Source organism: Mesoplodon densirostris, chromosome 11 (genome assembly GCF_025265405.1).
Source record: "Mesoplodon densirostris isolate mMesDen1 chromosome 11, mMesDen1 primary haplotype, whole genome shotgun sequence".
NCBI lineage: Eukaryota > Metazoa > Chordata > Mammalia > Artiodactyla > Ziphiidae > Mesoplodon > Mesoplodon densirostris.
The window spans coordinates 48,984,145-49,005,384 of record NC_082671.1 but is presented as its reverse complement, the minus strand read 5'-3'; the positions used below and the strand labels follow the sequence as shown (position 1 = coordinate 49,005,384).

General features: G+C 41.0%; 1 protein-coding gene across 5 annotated transcripts in view; it reads left to right on the top strand.

Moving 5' to 3' along the window:
- DIP2B (disco interacting protein 2 homolog B) overlaps nt 1-21,240 on the top strand; it is a 244,992-nt gene that overhangs the window by 156,550 nt on the left and 67,202 nt on the right. For all 5 annotated transcript variants that reach the window (XM_060111725.1, XM_060111726.1, XM_060111724.1 and 2 more), the window contains one exon: nt 11,260-11,385. In XM_060111725.1, coding sequence (XP_059967708.1) covers nt 11,260-11,385 — 126 coding nt within the window. The remainder of the gene's footprint in view (nt 1-11,259; nt 11,386-21,240) is intronic.

The following is a 21,240-nucleotide window of genomic DNA, read 5'->3' as shown; positions in this document are numbered from 1 at the left end:
CAGGAGAGGCCACAGCAGTGAGAGGCCCGCGTACCGCCAAAAAATAAAATAAAATAAAATAAAAATAAAGAAAAACTGTATCTTTACTCACACTATTCCTGACATCTAGTGTGTGGGTTTTCCACCCTGAGCAATTCTCCAGTGCTCTGCAGACACCAACTAAGTATCCTACAATTTAATTCAATTTTGACATTAGCTACCTGGAGTTAGTGCAGACCCCACAGGCTCATTCCCACAAGACTCTCCCCACCTTTAGACGCCAATCACAAGTACAGATTTTCCTCGACTTACAATGGGGTTACATCCCAATAAACCTATCATAAGTTGAAAATATTGTAAGTTGAAATGCATTTAATACATCTAACCTACTGAACGTCATAGCTTAGCCTGATCTGCCTTAAATGTGCTCAGAGCACTTACGTTAGCCTACAGTTGGGCAAATGGAATGGCTGTATGGTTACAGAATCGTTATAAGTGTATCAGTTGTTTACCTTTGTGATCTTGTAGCTTGCTGCCACTGCCTAGCATCACGAGAGAGAATCATACCCAGGAAAAGATAATTCAGAATTCGAAGTACGGTTTCTGTTGAATGCATATTGCTTTTATACCGTTGTAAAGTCAAAAAATCATAAGTTGAATTATCATAAGTTGGGGACTGTTTGTAGTGGGTGCCCACATTACCCATACTTCTGTCCATCTTGGCTACAGGTGAAGATTCCCACAACCCCCTCCTCAGGTTTGATTATTTGTTATAACAGCTCACCGAACCCAGAGAAATACTTTACTTAATGTTACCAGTTTATTATAAAGGATACAAATGATCAGCCAGATAAAGAGGTACATAAGGCAAGGTCCAGAAGGGTCCCAAGCCCAAGAGCTTCCATCCCTGTGGAGTTCAGGGTACACCACCCTGCTGGCATGAGGATGTGTTCACCAACCGAGAAGCTCTCTAAACCCCTTACTTCAGGGTTTTTTATGAAAGCTCCATTACCTAGGCATGCTTGACTAAATAATTGGCCATTGGTGATTAGCTCAATCCCAAGTCCCTTTCCTCTCCCCAGAGGATGGAGCGTGGGGCTGAAAGTTCTAAGCTTCTAATCATGACGTAGTCTGTCTGGTGACCAGCCCCCACCCGGAAGCGATCCAGGAGCCCACCAAGAGTTGCCTCATTAGAACAAAAGACATTCCTGTCATTCAGGAAATTACAGGGTTTTAGGAGCTCAGTGTCAGGAACCCAGGCAGAGACCAAATGTATATTTCTTATTGTGTCACAAAATGTTTTTTTTTTTTTTTAATTTTATTTTACAAATTTAATCAGTTATACATATACATATGTTCCCATATCCCCTCCCTTTTGCGTCTCCCTCCCACCCTCCCTATCCCACCCCTCCAGGCGGTCACAAAGAACCGAGCTGATCTTCCTGTGCTATGTGGCTGCTTCCCACTAGCTATCTACCTTACGTTTGGTAGTGTATATATGTCCATGCCGCTCTTTCACTTTGTCACAGCTTACCCTTCCCCCTCCCCATATCCTCAAGTCCATGCTCTAGTAGGTCTGTGTCTTTATTCCTGTCTTACCCCTATGTTCTTCATGACATTTTTTTTTCTTAAATTCCATATATATGTGTCAGCATACAGTATTTGTCTTTCTCTTTCTGACTTACTTCACTCTGTATGACAGACTCTAGGTCCATCCACCTCATTACAAATAGCTCAATTTCATTTCTTTTTATGGCTGAGTAATATTCCATTGTATATATGTGCCACATCTTCTTTACCCATTCATCCGATGATGGACACTTAGGTTGTTTCCATCTCCGGGCTATTGTAAATAGGGCTGCTATGAACATTTTGGTACATGTCTCTTTTTGAATTATGGTTTTCTCAGGGTATATGCCCAGTAGTGGGATTGCTGGGTCATATGGTAGTTCTATTTGTAGTTTTTTAAGGAACCTCCATACCGTTCTCCATAGTGGCTGTACCAATTCACATTCCCACCAGCAGTGCAAGAGTGTTCCCTTTTTTCCACACCCTCTCCAGCATTTATTGTTTCTAGATTTTTTGATGATGGCCATTCTGACTGGTGTGAGATGATATCTCATTGTAGTTTTGATTTGCATTTCTCTAATGAGTAAAGATGTTGAGCATCCTTTCATGTGTTTGTTGGCAGTCTGTATATCTTCTGTGGAGAAATGTCTATTTAGGTCTTCTGCCCATTTTTGGATTGGGTTGTTTGTTTTTTTGCTATTGAGCTGCATGAGCTGCTTATAAATTTTGGAGATTAATCCTTTGTCAGTTGCTTCATTTGCAAATATTTTCTCCCATTCTGAGGGTTGTCTTTTCGTCTTGTTTATGGTTTCCTTTGCTGTGCAAAAGCTTTGAAGTTTCATTAGGTCCCATGTGTTTATTTTTGTCTTTATTTCCATTTCTCTAGGAGGTGGGTCAAAAAAGATCTTGCTGTGATTTATGTCATAGAGTGTTCTGCCTATGTTTTCCTCTAAGAGTTTAAGAGTGTCTGGCCTTACATTTAGGTCTTTAATCCATTTTGAGCTTATTTTTGTGTATGGTGTTAGGGAGTGATCTAATCTCATACTTTTACATGTCCCTGTCCAGTTTTCCCAGCACCACTTATTGAAGAGACTGTCCTTTCTCCACTGTACATTCCTGCCTCCCTTATCAAAGATAAGGTGACCATATGTCCGTGGGTTTATCTCTGGGCTTTCTATCCTGTTCCATTGATCTATATTTCTGTTTTTGTGCCAGTACCATACTGTCTTGATTACTGTAGCTTTGTAGTATAGTCTGAAGTCAGGGAGCCTGATTCCTCCAGCTCCATTTTTCGTTCTCAAGATTGCTTTGGCTCTTCAGGGTCTTTTGTGTTTCCATACAAATTGTGAAATTTTTTGTTCTAGTTCTGTGAAAAATGCCAGTGGTAGTTTGATAGGGATTGCATTGAATCTGTAGATTGCTTTGGGTAGTAGAGTCATTTTCACAATGTTGATTCTTCCAATCCAAGAACATGGTACATCTCTCCATCTATTTGTATCATCTTTAATTTCTTTCATCAGTGTCTTATAATTTTCTGCATACAGGTCTTTTGTCTCCTTAGGTAGGTTTATTCCTAGATATTTTATTCTTTTTGTTGCAGTGGTAAATGGGAGTGTTTCCTTGATTTCACTTTCAGATTTTTCATCATTAGTATATAGGAATGCCAGAGATTTCTGTGCATTAATTTTGTATCCTGCAACTTTACCAAATTCATTGATTAGCTCTAGTAGTTTTCTGGTAGCATCTTTAGGATTCTCTATGTATAGTATCATGTCATCTGCAAACAGTGACAGCTTTACTTCTTCTTTTCCAATTTGGATTCCTTTTATTTCCTTTTCTTCTCTGATTGCTGTGGCTAAAACTTCCAAAACTATGTTGAATAAGAGTGGTGAGAGTGGGCAACCTTGTCTTGTTCCTGATCTTAGTGGAAATGGTTTCAGTTTTTCACCATTGAGGACAATGCTGGCTGTGGGTTTGTCATATATGGCCTTTATTATGTTGAGGAAAGTTCCCTCTATGCCTACTTTCTGCAGGGTTTTTATCATAAATGGGTGTTGAATTTTGTCAAAAGCTTTCTCTGCATCTATTGAGATGATCATATGGTTTTTCTCCTTCAGTTTGTTAATATGGTGTATCACGTTGATTGATTTGCGTATATTGAAGAATCCTTGCATTCCTGGAATAAACCCCACTTGATCATGGTGTATGATCCTTTTAATGTGCTGTTGGATTCTGTTTGCTAGTATTTTGTTGAGGATTTTTGCATCTATGTTCATCAGTGATATTGGCCTGTAGTTTTCTTTCTTTGTGACATCCTTGTCTGGTTTTGGTATCAAGGTGATGGTGGCCTCATAGAATGAGTTTGGGAGTGTTCCTCCCTCTGCTATATTTTGGAAGAGTTTCAGAAGGATAGGTGTTAGCTCTTCTCTAAATGTTTGATAGAATTCGCCTGTGAAGCCATCTGGTCCTGGGCTTTTGTTTGTTGGAAGATTTTTTATCACAGTTTTCAATTTCAGTGCTTGTGATTGGTCTGTTCATATTTTCTATTTCTTCCTGATTCAGTCTTGGCAGGTTGTGCATTTCTAAGAATTTGTCCATTTCTTCCAGGTTGTCCATTTTATTGGCATAGAGTTGCTTATAGTAATCTCTCATGATCTTTTGTATTTCTGCAGTGTCAGTTGTTACTTCTCCTTTTTCATATCTAATTCTGTTGATTTGAGTCTTCTCCCTTTTTTTCTTGATGAGTCTGGCTAATGGTTTATCAATTTTGTTTATCTTCTCAAAGAACCAGCTTTTAGTTTTATTGATCTTTGCTATCGTTTCCTTCATTTCTTTTTCATTTATTTCTGATCTGATTTTTATGATTTCTTTCCTTCTGCTAACTTTGGGATGTTTTTGTTCTTCTTTCTCTAATTGCTTTAGGTGCAAGGTTAGGTTGTTTATTTGAGATGTTTCCTGTTTCTTAAGGTGGGACTGTATTGCCATAAACTTCCCTCTTAGAACTGCTTTTGCTGCATCCCATAGGTTTTGGGTCGTCGTGTCTCCATTGTCATTTGTTTCTAGGTATTTTTTAATTTCCTCTTTGATTTCTTCAGTGATCACTTCGTTATTAAGTAGTGTATTGTTTAGCCTCCATGTGTTTGTATGTTTTACAGCTCTTTTCCTGTAATTGCTATCTAGTCTCATAGCATTGTGGTCGGAAAAGATACTTGATACAATTTCAATTTTCTTAAATTTACCAAGGCTTGATTTGTGACCCAAGATATGATCTATCCTGGAGAATGTTCCATGAGCACTTGAGAAAAATGTGTATTCTGTTGTTTTTGGATGGAATGTCCTATAAATATCAATTAAGTCCATCTTGTTTAATGTATCATTTAAAGCTTGTGTTTCCTTATTTATTTTCATTTTGGATGACCTGTCCATTGGTGAAAGTGGGGTGTTAAAGTCCCCTACTATGATTGTGTTACTGTCGATTTCTCCTTTTATGGCTGTTAATATTTCCCTTATGTATTGGGGTGCTCCTATGTTTGGTGCATAAATATTTACAATTGTTATATCTTCTTCTTGGATTGATCCCTTGATCATTATGTGGTGTCCTTCTTTGTCTCTTCTAGTAGTCTTTATTTTAAAGTCTATTTTGTCTGATATGAGAATTGCTACTCCAGCTTTCTTTTGGTTTCCATTTGCATGGAATATCTTTTTCCATCCCCTTACTTTCAGTCTGTATGTGTCTCTAGGTCTGAAGTGGGTCTCTTGTAGACAGCATATATATGGGTCTTGTTTTTGTATCCATTCAGCCAGTCTGTGTCTTTTGGTGGGAGCATTTAGTCCATTTACATTTAAGGTAATTATTGATATGTATGTTCCTATTCCCATTTTCTTAATTGTTTTGGGTTCGTTATTGTAGTTCTTTTCCTTCTGTTGTGTTTCTTGCCTAGAGAAGTTCCTTTAGCATTTGTTGTAAAGCTGGTTTGGTGGTGCTGAACTCTCTCAGCTTTTGCTTGTCTGTAAAGGTTTTAATTTCTCCATCAAATCTGAATGAGATCCTTGCTGGGTAGAGTAATCTTGGTTGCAGGTTTTTCTCCTTCATCACTTTAATTATGTCCTGCCACTCCCTTCTGGCTTGTAGAGTTTCTGCTGAGAGATCAGCTGTTATCCTGATGGGGATTCCCTTGTGTGTTATTTGTTGTTTTTGCCTTGCTGCTTTTAATATGATTTCTTTGTGTTTAATTTTTGACAGTTTGATTAATATGTGTCTTGGTGTATTTCTCCTTGGATTTATTCTGTATGGGACTCTCTGTGCCTCCTGGACTTGATTAACTATTTCCTTTCCCATATTAGGGAAGTTTTCAACTATAATCTCTTCAAATATTTTCTCAGTCCCTTTCTTTTTCTCTTCTTCTTCTGGAACCCCTATAATTCGAATGTTGGTGCATTTAATGTTGTCCCAGAGGTCTCTGAGACTGTCCTCTGTTCTTTTCATTCTTTTTTCTTTATTTTGCTCTGCAGCAGTTATTTCCACTATTTTATCTTCCACCTCACTTATCCGTTCTTCTGCCTCAGTTATTCTGCTATTGATCCCATCTAGAGTATTTTTCATTTCATGTATTGTGTTTTTAATCGATGCTTGATTCATCTTTAGTTCTTCTAGGTCCTTGTTAACTGTTTCTTGCATTTTGTCTATTCTATTTCCAAGATTTTGGATCATCTTTACCATCATTATTCTGAATTATTTTTCAGGTAGACTGCCTATTACCTCTTCATTTGTTAGGTCTGGTGGGTTTTATCTTGCTCCTTCTCCTGCTGTGTGTTTTTCTGTCTTCTCATTTTGCTTATGTTACTGTGTTTGGGGTCTCCTTTTTGCAGGCTGCAGGTTCGTAGTTCCCGTTGTTTTTGGTGTCTGTCCCCAGTGGCTAAGGTTGGTTTAGTGGGTTGTGTAGGCTTCTTGGTGGAGGGGACTACTGCCTGTGTTCTGGTGGATGAGGCTGGATCTTGTCTTTCTGGTGGGCAGGTCCACGTCTGGTGGTGTGTTTTGGGGTGTCTGCGGACTTTTTATGATTTTAGGCCACCTCTCTGCTAATGGGTGGCGTTGTGTTCCTGTCTTGCTAGTTGTTTGGCATAGGGTGTCCAGCACTGTAGCTTGCTGGTCGTTGAGTGAAGCTGGGTGCTGGTGTTGAGATGGAGATCTCTGGAAGATTTTTGCCGTTTGATATTATGTGGAGCTGGGAGGTCTCTTGTGGACCAGTGTCCTGAAGTTGGCTCTCCCACCTCAGAGGCACAGCACTGACTCCTGGCTCCTCAATTTGGGATGATTTGTTGTCTATTCATGTATTCCACAGATGCAGGGTACATCAAGTTGATTGTGGAGCTTTAATCCGCTGCTTCTGAGGCTGCTGGGAGAGGTTTCCCTTTCTCTTCTTTGTTCTCACAGCTCCTGGGTCTCAGCTTTGGATTTGGCCCCGCCTCTGCGTGTAGGTCGCCGGAGGGCGTCTGTTCTTCACTCAGACAGGACAGGGTTAAAGGAGCAGCCTCTTCGGGGGCTCTGGCTCACTCAGGCCGGGCGGGAGGGAGGGGCACGGAGTGCGGGGCGAGCCTGCAGCGGCAGAGGTCGGCGTGACGTTGCACCAGCCCGAGGCGCGCCGTGCGTTCTCTCAGGGAAGCTGCCCCTGGATCCCGGGACCCCGGCAGTGGCAGGCTGCACAGGCTCCCGGAAGGGCGGTGTGGACAGTGACCTGCGCTAGCACACAGGCTTCTTGGCGGCGGCAGCAGCAGCCCCAGCGTCCCACGCCCGTCTCTGGGCTCGGCGCTTTCAGCCGCGACTCGCGCCCGTCTCTGGAGCTCCTTTACGCGGCGCTCTTAATCCCCTCTCCTCGTGCACCAGGAAACCAAGAGGGAAGAAAAAGTCTCCTGCCTCTTCGGCAGCTCCAGAGTTTTCCCGGACTCCCTCCCGGCTAGCTGTGGCACATTAGCCCCCTTCAGGCTGAGTTCTCGCCGCCAGCCCCAGTCCTCTCGCTGCCCTCTGACCGAAGCCCGAGCCTCAGCTCCAGCGCCGCCCTCCACGGCGGGGGAGCAGACAAGCCTCTCGGGCTGGTGAGTGCCGCTCGGCACCGCTCCTCTATGCGGGAATCTCTCCGCTTTGCCCTACCCAGGTATGTGGGGAGTTTCTTGCCTTTTGGGAGGTCTGGGGTCTTCTGCCAGCGTTCAGTAGGTGTTGTGTAGGAGTTGTTCCACGTGTAGCTGTATTTCTGGTGTATCTGTGGGGAGGAAGGTGATCTCCGCGTCTTACTCTTCCGCCATCTTACCCGGAAGTCCTGTGTCACATAATGTTTAATCCACACTTTGGAAAGGACCTCTGGAATACAAAGAAAAACAAATGAACCTAACAGTATTACTCAACAGAATAATATAACCACCAAAGGGGGGAGGGGTGGGAACTAACCTAAATAGCTTTTTTTTTTTTTTTTTTAATATTTATTTATCTTTGGCTGCATTGGGTCTGCGTTGCTGCGCGTGGGCTTTCTCTAGTTGCGGCGAGCGGGGGCTACTCTTTGTTGTGGTGCATGGGCTTCTCATTGCGGTGGCTTCTCTTGTTGCAGAGCACGGGCTCTAGGCGCGCGGGCTTCAGAAGTTGTGGCTTGCGGGCTCTAGAGCGCAGGCTCAGTAGTTGTGGTGCATGGGCTTAGTTGCTCTGCAGCATGTGGGATCTTCCCAGACCAGGGCTCGAACCTGTGTTCCCTGCATTGGCAGGCGGATTCTTAACTACTGCACCACCAGGGAAGCCCCCCAAATAGCTTTTTGAACACAATACTTTAATTTAGTCTAAAGACAAAAAGAACTCAAATATTGAACTCTAGTTAGATTTATCTTTCATAGGAATTTTGAAACTACTTTCTGTGTATTGTGGCATTGAATGAATGAGTAAAATATGTTGATTATACTGTGAACCAGGTGTTTTACTGTTAGAGAAGGAAGTTTACAAATGGAAAGGGGAAGATTGGAATGAATTCTGTGGTGTTGAATTGGAATTGTAGGTATTAATATGAACTCATGGTTTTTAATATAGATGAAAATAGATATAGATACATATGTGTGTATATTGGTTTATGTTTATATTCCTCTATCCACTGAAAGGGCTTAGAAGAAAGACCCCAATAGCAGTGAGCACTCCTAGTTCTAGAATCTTGGTTTCTACATACCATTCTTCACTAAGAGGAGCCAGAGCTCCTTGGAGAAATGTATAATTCCAGTGCTGGAGCAGGGAACGTACCAGATGAGCATGGATCATCTTGTACCACGAAACAAAGAGCATTCAAAGTGACCAGAATACATCAAAAGGACGTAAGAAGTGGTTTGAAGGGGCTTCTGTTGGCCAAAGCTGGGATATATGAGCATCAAAATAAGTAACCATAGTAACAGACTAGTCATGGAATAAAATGAGAATTGATAGGTCCAAATATAAATAAATGAATGGTGATATAAATAAATAAAAAGTGGAGAAAGGAAAGCTTTTTCTTAGAAGAGAATACCAACTATAAATACAGAAGGAATGATGGAGTTATGAAACCACCATTTTGTAACCATTATAATAACTGATTCAGCCAAGAATTATCAATGGATGCTGAAACTAGTGGGTGAAAGTTTAAGGAAGTATGTAACATTTACATAGTCTCAAAAGTATTCATCCATAAATTATTTATTAATTACACAAAGGAAAGAATAGTAATTTACAGTAGATTAACTTAGCAGACACCATCTTAGCTAAAGTCATTATTACCAGTACCAGGGCAGATGCATCTTGATATCTTGTTTCAGGAAGATACATTACTTCTGTGGTATTCCTGCCAAAATGCATAACCTGAATCTAATTCTGAGGAAATATCAACAAATCAAAATTAAGGGACATTCTACAGTGTAACTAGTCTATACAAAAATGTCAAGGTAATACAAGACAAAAGTTGAGAAACTGTTACAGATTATAGGATGATAAAGAGACATGACAACTAAATGTAATGTGTGATTCTGTATAGTGTCCCGGATCAGGAAAAAAGGGGGAAAATTGTAGATGACATTATTGGGACAGTTGACTAAGTTGGAATATGGGTTGTGGGTTAGATAATAGTTTGTATCAATTTTGAATTTCTGGATTTTGAAAAATGCACTGTGGCTATATAAGAAAAAAATCCTTCTTCAGAAATACGTCTCAGCAGTTGTTGGAATTAATCCTAAAGAAATAGGATTAGACATATGTGCTAAAATGAAAATACTGAATTATTCTTGTGGATAGTTGTATGAACAGTAGCAAAAATTTGGAAACACAGTTATTTAAATAAATCATGACACATTTATACAGTGGCACATTTATACAGCCCTTTAAAATTATATTGTAGATCTCGGGCTTCCCTCGTGGCGCAGTGGTTGAGAGTCCGCCTGCCGTTGCAGGGGACACGGGTTCATGCCCCGGTCTGGGAGGATCCCACATGCCGCGGAGCGGCTAGGCCCGTGAGCCATGGCCGCTGAGCCTGCGTGTCCGGAGCCTGTGCTCCGCAACAGGAGAGGCCACAACAGTGAGAGGCCCGCGTACCAAAAAAATAATAATAATAAAAATTTTAAAAATTTAAAATTATATTGTAGATCTGCATTTACATAGAAAGATGTTTCTAGTTATATTAGTGAAGGCTTTTGGGTTGCATGAAATAGGATAACTCAGTCTACCTTAAATGGCTGGGGTAGTTTATAGAAGCAAAGGAACAGCTGAGAAATCCCTAGGAAGGAGAGACAGCTCTGGGGATCTCAACCTTGAAGTTCAAGAACTTTCCTTCTTTCTAGGGCATTGCCATTCAAGTGACTCCACTCTAGGAGCTGTGGTTTCTTGATTCAGAGTTTCAATTCCCCCCTCTCCCCAAAACGATCCAATTGGTCCAGCTCTTACAAGGGACAGGCCTTTAAAGGTCATTTGCTTATGTAGATTGGGCCCATTCCTTGAGAATAGGAAATCATTGTGATCCAGGAAGCCACCGCAGATGTTATCTACCTCAGTAGGATTTTATAAGAGTTAAAAAATCAAAGCACAGTACAAAATACTGTGTGTAGTATGATCCTATTTTGTACAAGTGTAGATTGAGTTTGGGGATGGGAGTGGAGAATCAGGAGTTCTGCCTGGATATGCTATTTTGAGATTCCTATTAGACATTCAAGTGGAGAGCTGAATTCTTTTGTGGCCAGAGTGGCAAACAAGTACCATCAGCCCTTATATTTTCTAGATCAAAATCAGCCCTTCTTTTCCTGTGGTATAGAACTGAGGAGTCTCAACCCCTTTTAGACAGCTAAGCAAATCCTAAGCTTGAAGAACAGAGAGTGTCCTGTAGGCACCTGCACAGCACACATTCCGTTCAGAGGTTGGGTCCCCACCTGGCCCAGATCCGTGTTAGACTTTTCCTCTCTCTCCACCCCCACCCCCATCTCCATCAGCTCCTTCTCTGCTGTGTTAAGCAGTCTCATTATCATTCTCGGCTTCATTTTCCTCCTCTGTAAATTATCCTTGACTACTTCTTTTGTCTCTTTTTCATATTCATTTTTGTTATAACGCAAATGATAAATAAAAGTCACCTAAACATCCCTTTTTAAATATTGAGGCAGTGATACTTCAGCTCACAGAAGTAAACACTTTGAGAACCAGGACCTAATAAATGCAAATGTTTAATCTTTCAGATATCCACACAGAAGCAGTTCAAGCTGCACTGGCAAAGCATAAAGAACAGAAAATGGCTTTGCCCATGCCAACCAAAAGGCGGTCCACATTTGTCCAGTCTCCTGCAGATGCCTGCACACCTCCCGGTAGGTTTATCAGAAGCTTTCTGTCTGACAGTTACTACTTTGATGTTTCTCAAATGACTTCTGCTTTTTCTTTTCTGAGGTAGGACCCAGAACTCCTCTCCTGTCATCAGAGATGTATGAGAGTACACACTGAAGGTGACAGGTTTTGATTGTTGCATCATAAACCACACACAAAGAGAGAGAGGCCTCAAGAGTAAAGCTATTTTTTAAAAAAATTTCCTTCTGAGTTTTCAGCATTTCCTTGCTGTAATCTCCAAACTCATGTAGTCATAAATAAATAAAGCCAAAGCTTAGGGTCTAAAAAATATCCTTCTGTGGTTAAATATAATAGTTATTCTCATTGACATCCAAAATATGACCCAGAGTCATATATGTCTTTAACCAATTTATACTCCTAAATCAGATGCTTTTTCTCTGCAACAATCACAGAAATATGTGGTCTTGGGACAAAATTTTTTTGTGTCATGAGAGGGAGAAGTCATGCAAAGTTATAATATATCTGGAAGACGTATGTAAGTGTGTTTATATGTGTTAATATATTTTGTATATGTTTATATGTTTTTAAGAATCCACTTTCTATAATAGGATCAGGAGATCAGCGGGAACTAAGAGACCCCTCCCCATCCCCTAGGCTTGGAAGCCTTACCCCCAACGCCTATAAATTCATATTTGAGGAGCAACTGGAACAACTTCAAGTTGTCTTTTCTATTCAGAATCTTTCCCAAAGCTTTAAAAAAAATTGTTAGATGAAATCACAGACAGAATCTCGATGTAGGCCTCTGAGACTAAACATAGTAAATCTATTTCACAGCCTCAGTATGGTGTCTGTCTCGCTACCGTCATGTTACTGGTAATGAAATCTTTGGGGAAAAATGTCTCCTATACTGTTTTGGTCTCAGCGACTTACCCTGTCTTTTGGGGGAGATTCCCAGGAAGGTTACATTTGTTGTGGTTGACTTTGATTCACGGCTGTCAAGTTGAGCTGTTCACGCTGATCCTATTCCCTGGCCTGGGTTTATATTAACAGTCTTCTCCTAGGTTTTGGCTAACTTCTCAGAGCATTTGGGTGTGCTGTGGGCTCATTAACTGTGTGTGCTTTTTTTTCTTTACATCTGTGGTGTCAATATGTTCAAAAGAGAAATAGCTCTGTGGCTTCAAGTGTTTCTCAGAACGTAACACAGGATACCTCTTGCAGACCATCACAATGAGACATTTTGTGTCTATAGTGGTGCATACTTCCAGCCCACTCATTCAGAATCTTGGACGGCTTCCCTTCCGCATTAGTACAGCACCAGTTGGGTCCTCGTGGACAAAGGGGGCTCTCAGTTTCGTAGCTATTCCTTCCTGGCAGATTCTGCCGCAGCGCGGCTGAGGGTTCAGTTATAGTAAATGGCAAAGGGTAAGGAGCAATGTGACTGGGAGTTCTTAGAAACAATCCTCTCCAGAACTGTACTAAAGAAATGCAGTTTCACAGTAAATAGTCTGCTCCCATGGCCTCGGGTGAAATGTGAGAGTGCCGCAAAGGATCTTAAGAATGCTCGGAAGGAATGGAAACCTTTTCTATCCCCTTACAAAAGTCATAGCCTGAGGGGAATTTACCAACTCTAAATCACGGCTATTCATTGCTGAATGAGACTGTAGTCCTTTGGAATTCACCACAGGCCTCTGTATTTCTAAACAGTAATGTTCTCCTCTGTCTGCAGCCTTAAAGATGTGGCATCATTTTCTTGATCACCTTGTGGTTTTAATAATTTCATGATTGTAAAGATTCAGTCCTCTCTCCTAAGACCTTTATTCAGCAGAGCAGAGAAATAAAAAGGTTTCCTATCCATTTATGTCCTCTTCCGGGAGCTCTGAATAGTACATGAGAGATGTTAATACGCTCTTAGAGACATCAGTGTTGTCAAATAGAAGAGGAATTCTCTCCCAGCATGAGCACTGAGAGTACCCCACATAGCGGTTTCTAGCATGGCCCCCACATAGAGCTGGATCTTGATGCTCTTGTTCAACAATAACGCACGTGTCTGGGACAAATCCTGTGCTCCAGTGTGAGGGAATGTGTGGGAAGGACTGTATCATAAGGCTTCCGTTAGCACCTTTTGTGTGGGGGGATAGAATTTGCTCTTCTTAGGTTAGGATTTGGATTCCATTCTCTCCAAGCATCTGAGAACCACCAGTTAGAGACTTGGCTGTTGCACTTTAACCCTTTATCGCTATCTCCCAGAACCTGTTACAGCCTAACCCAGGGATGGCAGGTAGGTTTCATCTTGCATATTTACTCTGATAGCCCCCCCAAACCCTGAAGTTTAGAGGAAACGCTGAAGCTGCGCTCAAGGGGTGGGGAGGAAGAGGAGAATTGACGTTAATTATTGCTGGTTATAGGGCCTCCCTGGTGGCGCAGTGGTTGAGAGTCCGCCTGCCGATGCAGGGGATATGGGTTCGTGCCCCGGTCTGGGAGGATCCCATATGCCGCGGAGCGGCTGGGCCCGTGAGCCATGGCCGCTGGGCCTGCGCATCCGGAGCCTGTGCTCCGCAACGGGAGAGGCCACAACAGTGAGAGGCCCGCATACCGCAAAAAGAAAAAATAAATAAATAAATTATTGCTGGTTATAGACTGATTTTTTAAAAAACCGATTCTAGGCAGCTATAAAAGTGACCTTGCTGTGATTTTCTTTCTAGAAAAGTTGTGCCAGTCTTGCAGAGCAAAATTGACCTCAAATTTCACAGTATTTTAGTTGTGTTGTCCTTTGCACACTGAGAAGCCACACCACACACATCACAAAACATGTTTCCAGTCAGAGCCCTTACTCTGCACGTGCTGTGCCAGGTGAACCTAGTTTCTGGGATACCTGCTAGAGCACGCTGGCCAGTTGGCTTCTTTGGGAGGCACCCAGCAGATAACTATCAGAATTACTGAATTGAAAATTTAGAGCTGTTTTTGGAGAGATATAACAAAAAGGATTTAAGGAGTAAACTATGTCATAAGTCTTGGCTTTATTCATAGTATCATATAGTCTGGAAAATATGGTAAACAACATGAGAAATCGTTTGTCTTTTGTTCATAAATCCTTCTCAAATAATAAAATGTCAGTCAGCCTAAAATTTGCATATTGATATGTGCACTGCTTTCTGTTTTGTGGATTGGAAAATTTAGATTCTCCAAGTTGGTAGCAATCTATGGTTCTTTTCGTGCCTGTGGCCTTTTACATAGTCTTTTAGACTGCTTGAATTACTGCCATCCAGTTCCCTTTATGTGCTGAAACCATTTACTAATGTCATGAGGCAATTACCTCAGCTCTTTCTGTGTAGGGGTTCTTTGTGTAACACTATTACTCATTCGTACAGATAAACACAATGCAAAAACTACAGCATATATTTTTTCTCCTCTAAGCTTTTTCTGCACCCGTGTGGACTTACCCTACACTGCGTTCTGAGGGTACACAGATGAACAAATAGACCACATAATGACCCCAAAGCACAGTAAGGTATTTTGACCAACTTGCATAGAATGAAGCTTAAAATTAGAGGTCTGTGTCCACAGGTCTCTGCTTGAAAGTGTCTATAGTAGTAATTCATAGGGCCGGACAAAAGAGAAATTTACCTCTCTGCGTTTCTGTATATGAAAATGATGCCCATGAACAGACTGGGATATTGTTATACTTTTAACACACTTTGATAATGCTTTATAGAATTATACTACGTAAAGGACTTTCATATACCAGTGGCTGGGCTGCCTCATTTGTTCCTCATAACCAACTACTCTGAGAATTGTGAAGTCCAGATTTCTTTAGAGATGAGGAAACAAACAACCTTATAGTCACTAAGTGATTTGCCCCAGGTCATTCAGCAATTATGTGTCAGACTCGTTTCTTGATTTTCTTTTTTCTCTACTAAAGTGTCAGTTTTGGGAAGTCCTTTTTTACTTAATAGATACTCCTGTATGCGTGGTCCTGGAACGGGTATTATTCCAAACAAATTGAATAGCTATTGCCTTCTGAGAGCTTATAGTCCAAAACACGTAATAGATAGTTACCAACTTGGAGAGTTTCCCCGAAATATTCTAATTTTATTCAGAACCACAAAGTAAACAGAGATGGCAAATCAGACCTCTATAAATGTGGTCTAATTAATATATTTGAATCTTTTAATAACATACTTTCATTATTGGTATGGGTTATGAGCAAAGCTCCATAATTACTTGGACGATTAGTATTCAATATTCTTTAAGCCAAAGCACAATAAAAACCCACTCTATCAGATTGAATTTGTTTATTTCAATAGGTTATTGTAAAATTTAAGGTTTTCCAATAAAAGTAATTTCATAGTTACCATTTCTTGAGTACCTCTGGTCAAAGGGCTAAGTGCTTAACATATATATTTTTTATCATTTGTTCTCTCAATAACTCTCTGTACCATTTTACGGATGAGAAAACATTTAAAGAAACTCAATAACTTGCTCCGACATCTGTTTCTAGCTATGTAGTCAGTTAGATAACCTGAAAGTTCTCTCCTAGAAAGAGAGGAAAGAAAATTTCTCTTTCGAAATGCTAGATAGAATATAACCAGCTTCCTTTAAAATATACACAGGAGCAAGAGGAAGAGAATGATCACTGAAATTCAGTGTGATGAGTTGGAGCTGACTTTGGCTGCCCAGGGAGAGGGGAGACAGTAAACAAGGGGCCTAAATTTTAATTACTATACAGGTAGAAAATATAAAACCTTGGACCTGTATAAGGTTGGAAGCTGGAATTGAGACCCCAAGAGGGACTCACATCTTTAGCTGAAGGGGGAACTAGAAAAAATTAACCTGCCAGCAAAAGAAGACCTTGTCGAGAAAGCTTGCCTGTTGCCTGGCCTTAGAATGATGGGGTCAGGGACCTTCCCTAACAATTAGTGGTCAGTAGGTACAAGAATTGAATTTCAGTGTCCTGCCTGGTAAGAATTGGTTAGAAAGTGGTCCTAGGCTGATGATAACCTGGGGCACAAATGGTTTCTGGAAGGATACAGCATCAATCCAGGGACTTACGGTCCCCACAGGTGAAGATCCACTGAATTTTTTTTTCTTTTTCTTTTTCTTTTTTTTTTTTCTTACTTTAAGATCCACCATGAAAGAGAATCAATAGAAAAAGAACAACAACAGCAAACAGTAGAATTAAGACTCGTAAGAACTGATTTGCCCAACAGCTATCAGTGGGGCAGAGCTAAGACTGGGATTCAAAGCAGTCTGATTCTAAAAGCCTATTCTCCCACTTGGCATATTGCCTCGCATTCTGCCATACTGTCAAGTAAATGTTTCCTGGTAATTTTGGAGCTCTAACAATTGCTGCATGTTTGGTCTAACTTTTCAAGTAGGCAATAAGTTAAAAAAAAAAAAACCTCTCTTCTCACCCCAATATTAATTGTAATATTAGTTCATTTTGTGAGATGTTTTTTCATAGACCTGGGACAATACCTAGAAAAACAGTGGAGATCTCTTATAGGTAGAGTGACCCCAGAGTAATTGTTACTAGTGAGTGCCCCTCCCTCGTAAGTATGTTAATGGTCGGGCAGTGCATGGGCCTCTGCTGATTAGGCTCTACATAGTGATTTTCAGCCCCGGCCAGCTCTCTGTCCACAGAGGTTACTGTGGGATGCTGGAAAATCTCTTGAGTAGCTCTGAACATCTCCCTAAGCCTTGTCTGATGAATCAGTACTCACCCTTGTTGAGTTTAGTGCTAGATTAATCTGTTCAGAATTTGTAGCCCAACGTAAATTCAGAAGAATGGACTGCTTCCTGAACTAACCTTTTAATCTTCTCTTCCATATATGCTTTTACTCCCAGACTGCCCCTTCTTGGGTCTCTAAAGCTTATCCCTCCTAAGCTTCAAACTCTATCTTTGCCTACATGGAAACTTCCTTTGCCTCTCTTGAAGGTTCTGGAAGTCTGTAATTCCCCTGACCTACCAATGCAAGAGAACATGACACTTTCCTGCCTGATACCACCCCTTCCCACCTGCCAGCCCCAAACACACACAAAAATTTCTTCTCATGGGCTCCAGAATATTGTACACTAACTGTACAATGGTTAATGGTTAATGGTTGTTTCCTTTATTTGTTCTTTGAAGCTTCCATTTCCTGGCCCAGTTTATGTGGCATATTTTGGAATAGTTGTTAGAATGAGGTCTTTCTTTCAGTGAATCTTGACTTACCTGCTGTTCTAAGCTGGTATCTGGGCATAATAATAATTTGGGTATCAGCTGTCAGAACCCAGTGGCAAGCGCTGTCTTTCCAGGAACTTTTGCAGCTTGCACCATACCCTCAGGTTATATACACTAACCTTCAGATGTTACCATCCTCTCACCAAGGCATCTTTTTCACCCCTACAAACCTTTTAAAATCAGGTTTGTTGAAGTATAATCGACATACAATAAGTTGCACATATTTAAAGCATATACTTTGCTATGTTTGACATAGCAAAACTGTGAAACCATCACCACAATTAAGATAATGAACAGGGCTTCCCTGGTGGCGCAGTGGTTGAGAGTCCGCCTGCCGATGCAGGGGACACGGGTTCGTGCCCCAGTTCGGGAAGACCCACATGCCGCGGAGCGGCTGGGCCCGTGAGCCATGGCCGCTGAGCCTGCGCGTCCGGAGCCTGTGCTCCGCAACGGGAGAGGCCACAACAGGGAGAGGCCCGCATACCGCAAAAAAAAAAAAAAAAAAAAAGATAATGAACATATCTATCACCCCCCAAAAGTTTCTTCATAATTCCCTTGTAATCTCAACTCTCCCCATCCCCATGAGGTAACTACTGATCTGTTTTTTCTGTCACTATACATTAGTTTGCATTTTCTAGAATTTTATGTTTTTGTATAAATAGAATCACACAGTTGTTCTTCTTTTCGGTGGGTGGAAGGTCTGACTTCTTTAACTCAGCATAATTATATTGAGATTCATCCATGCTGTGTGTATCAGTAGTTCATTCCTTTTTATTGCTGAGTAGTATTCCATCATAAAGATATGCCACAATTTGTTTATCCTTTCAGTTGTTGATGGACATTTGAGTTGTTTCCCATTTTTAGCTATTACAAATAAAGCACCTATGAACATTCATGTACAAGTCCTTGTACAGATAGATATATGCTTTCATTTCTCTTGGGTAGATACCTAGGAGTGGGATGGAAAGATAATATGATAGGTATTTAAAATTTTAAGATAAACATTTTTAGATATAATAGATATATTTTCTACCAAGAATAAGGGAGTCATTTCCACAAATGGCTAAGGAGTGCTACAGCAGTTAAGAACAGTTAGTAAATAAATTCAGGACTTTTCTTCCCTTAAAGTCCACAAACTAATGGTTTATATGTTTCCTAATTGGTTATAAATGGATTTTAGGCTTCTGGTGATCAGTATTAAATGATACTATGTTAAAGTCACATCAGTTATAACCTGAAGGTCAAACTGTGTTTCCAAAATAGTTTTCTGTTGTGTAGACCTATTATATTCATAATATACAAGAAGTTAGGCAAGGACTTTAGTTATGATAGGTAAGAGTTGTGAGTTCCTGTTCAACCAGAGCAGAGTCAGTGGGAAAATGATAGCTTTATTTCTATTAATATTAATTTAATCTTGCCCAATTTTCTACTAATCCATAACAATTTCATGGGTGACAGTTACTTTTAAAAAAAAGGTACCAAATAAATGTATGAATATTTAAGGGAGCTTGTTTTTATCTTTAAAAAGACATAGTTCTACATATATACACTACCAAACGTAGGGTAGATAGATAGTGGGAAGCAGCCGCAGAGCACAGGGAGATCAGCTCGGTGCTTTGTGACTGCCTGGAGGGGAGGGATGGGGAGGGTGGGAGGGAGGGAGATGCATGAGGGAGGGGATGTGGGAACAGATGTATATGTATGACTGATTCACTTTGTTATAAAGCAGAAACTAATAAAAAAAAATGGAAAAAAAAAAAAAAAGACATAGTCCTAGAGCAGTGCTTACATTTTGTGTGATCTTAACATGTGATCAGTTGTAAGCTTTTCACAGCCACAGTTTTGTGTCTGTAAGGTAACATGGGGTGGGTTTTTCAGGGCAGAAGGGGACTTGATGTTTATTGGCCACCTGCTATATGCTGGCACTGCTGGTGCTTTCTGTAGCTTGTCTCGTTTCGTGGTCTTACACAGCAGTTAGCCCAGAGGCGAGTTTCCTCAGCTGACTTACGTGGCCCTTAGCAACCCAGTGCTGTCTACTCATCCAGCCTCATCTCTCGTCAGTACCAGGTTTGCATCCTGTGCTTCAGCTGGTCTCATTTCTTCCAGATCTACAAATGTACTTTGTTTCCTGTCCCCGCCCAGGTTTCTCACATGCTGTTCCCTCTACCTGACTCTCCTCTCTCCTCTCATAAGTAATTCCTGCTTACCCTTCCCACCCTGGTTGAGGTCTCACTTCCTTGGGTGCCTGCCTCGAATTCCTTTAAGACTCTAAGTCCTGTTAGAGTAGGGACTGTGTCTTCTTGCTTACCATTTTATTCCTACCACCTAGTGTAGTACTTAGAGTATTTGTTGAATGGACGAACAAGCGAACAACCTTCTCAGATGGGTAATTTTGTCCCCAAGTCACATAGCTAGTAAGTGGTGGACCCCAGAGTTCAGATGGAAGGAGGACCCCAAAGCCATATATTTTCCACTACACTAAGCCTCCCCACAGTTGTAGTCACTAAACACTCTGAGGAGGACTGGCAGGCAAATGAGGTAATTGAATTGAAACAATATACCTAATTACATGTTGATCCAATATAGGAACATAATGAAGCCAATTTTCCATAAACCTAATCATGAAAATACTGGTTTTACTATCTTTTTAAAATGGAGTTATTCTGATTTTAGACTTACACAGATTACAATAATTGATTCAGTAAAGACAGCCTGCAAATACAGTTGAGACTGTGGGATCCTGAGATGTATCACCCCAAAAATACTTTATTCTTAGGGTCAGATTCACCTGTCCCATTCCTCCCACATGTACTTTTTTTTTTTTAAGCATATTTGCAAAGACTGAAATCTCTGCCTCCCAATACAGATGAAATGTTAGAATATTTTCTTGGAGATTATGCAAAAGTGTTTTCCTTAAGTAAAAGGTTACAGATTCTGTTACTTTTCTTTCTCTGTATTTTCCTTTAATCACCCTCTGTTTAATTATAAATCTCTTTTCCTTTTTTTTTTTTTTTTTTGGCGGTACACGGGCCTCTCACTGTTGTGGCCTTTCCCATTGCGGAGCACAGGCTCCGGACGCGCAGGCTCAGCGGCCATGGCTCATGGGCCCAGCCGCTCCGTGGCATGTGGGATCTTCCCGGACCGGGGCACGAACCCGTGTCCCCTGCATCGGCAGGCAGACTCTCAACCACTGCGCCACCAGGGAAGCCCCCTTTTTTTTTTTTTTTTTTCCTTTTCCTTTTAAAGAACCTCATTGCTTTATCCCTTTGGAGTCTGGTCACTGTTTACCTCCCGAGCCTCATCTTTTGCCCTTCCTTACCTCCTCAAAGTGTGCTGCATTTACATAGAAGTACTTCAGATCCCTGGCTGAGATTGGTGCCCCTCCTGTGAAACCCTTCACTCACCCCATTTCCTAGCATCTGTTATATTCGTATGAAATAGTCTGAGGGGTTGTGTATCTCCTGTATTAGATGGTAAGCCTTCTTAGGGCATTTACCATCTCAGAAGAATTCATACATCTCAGAATCCCCAGAACCTGACAGTTCCCAGCACATATTACGTAGCTAAGTAGTACATTGTAATAAATAAATAAATAAGTAAGTAAATAAGTCTTGGGCCTCAGATCTCCTTCAGTATGAGAGAATGAGTCAGAGGTAGT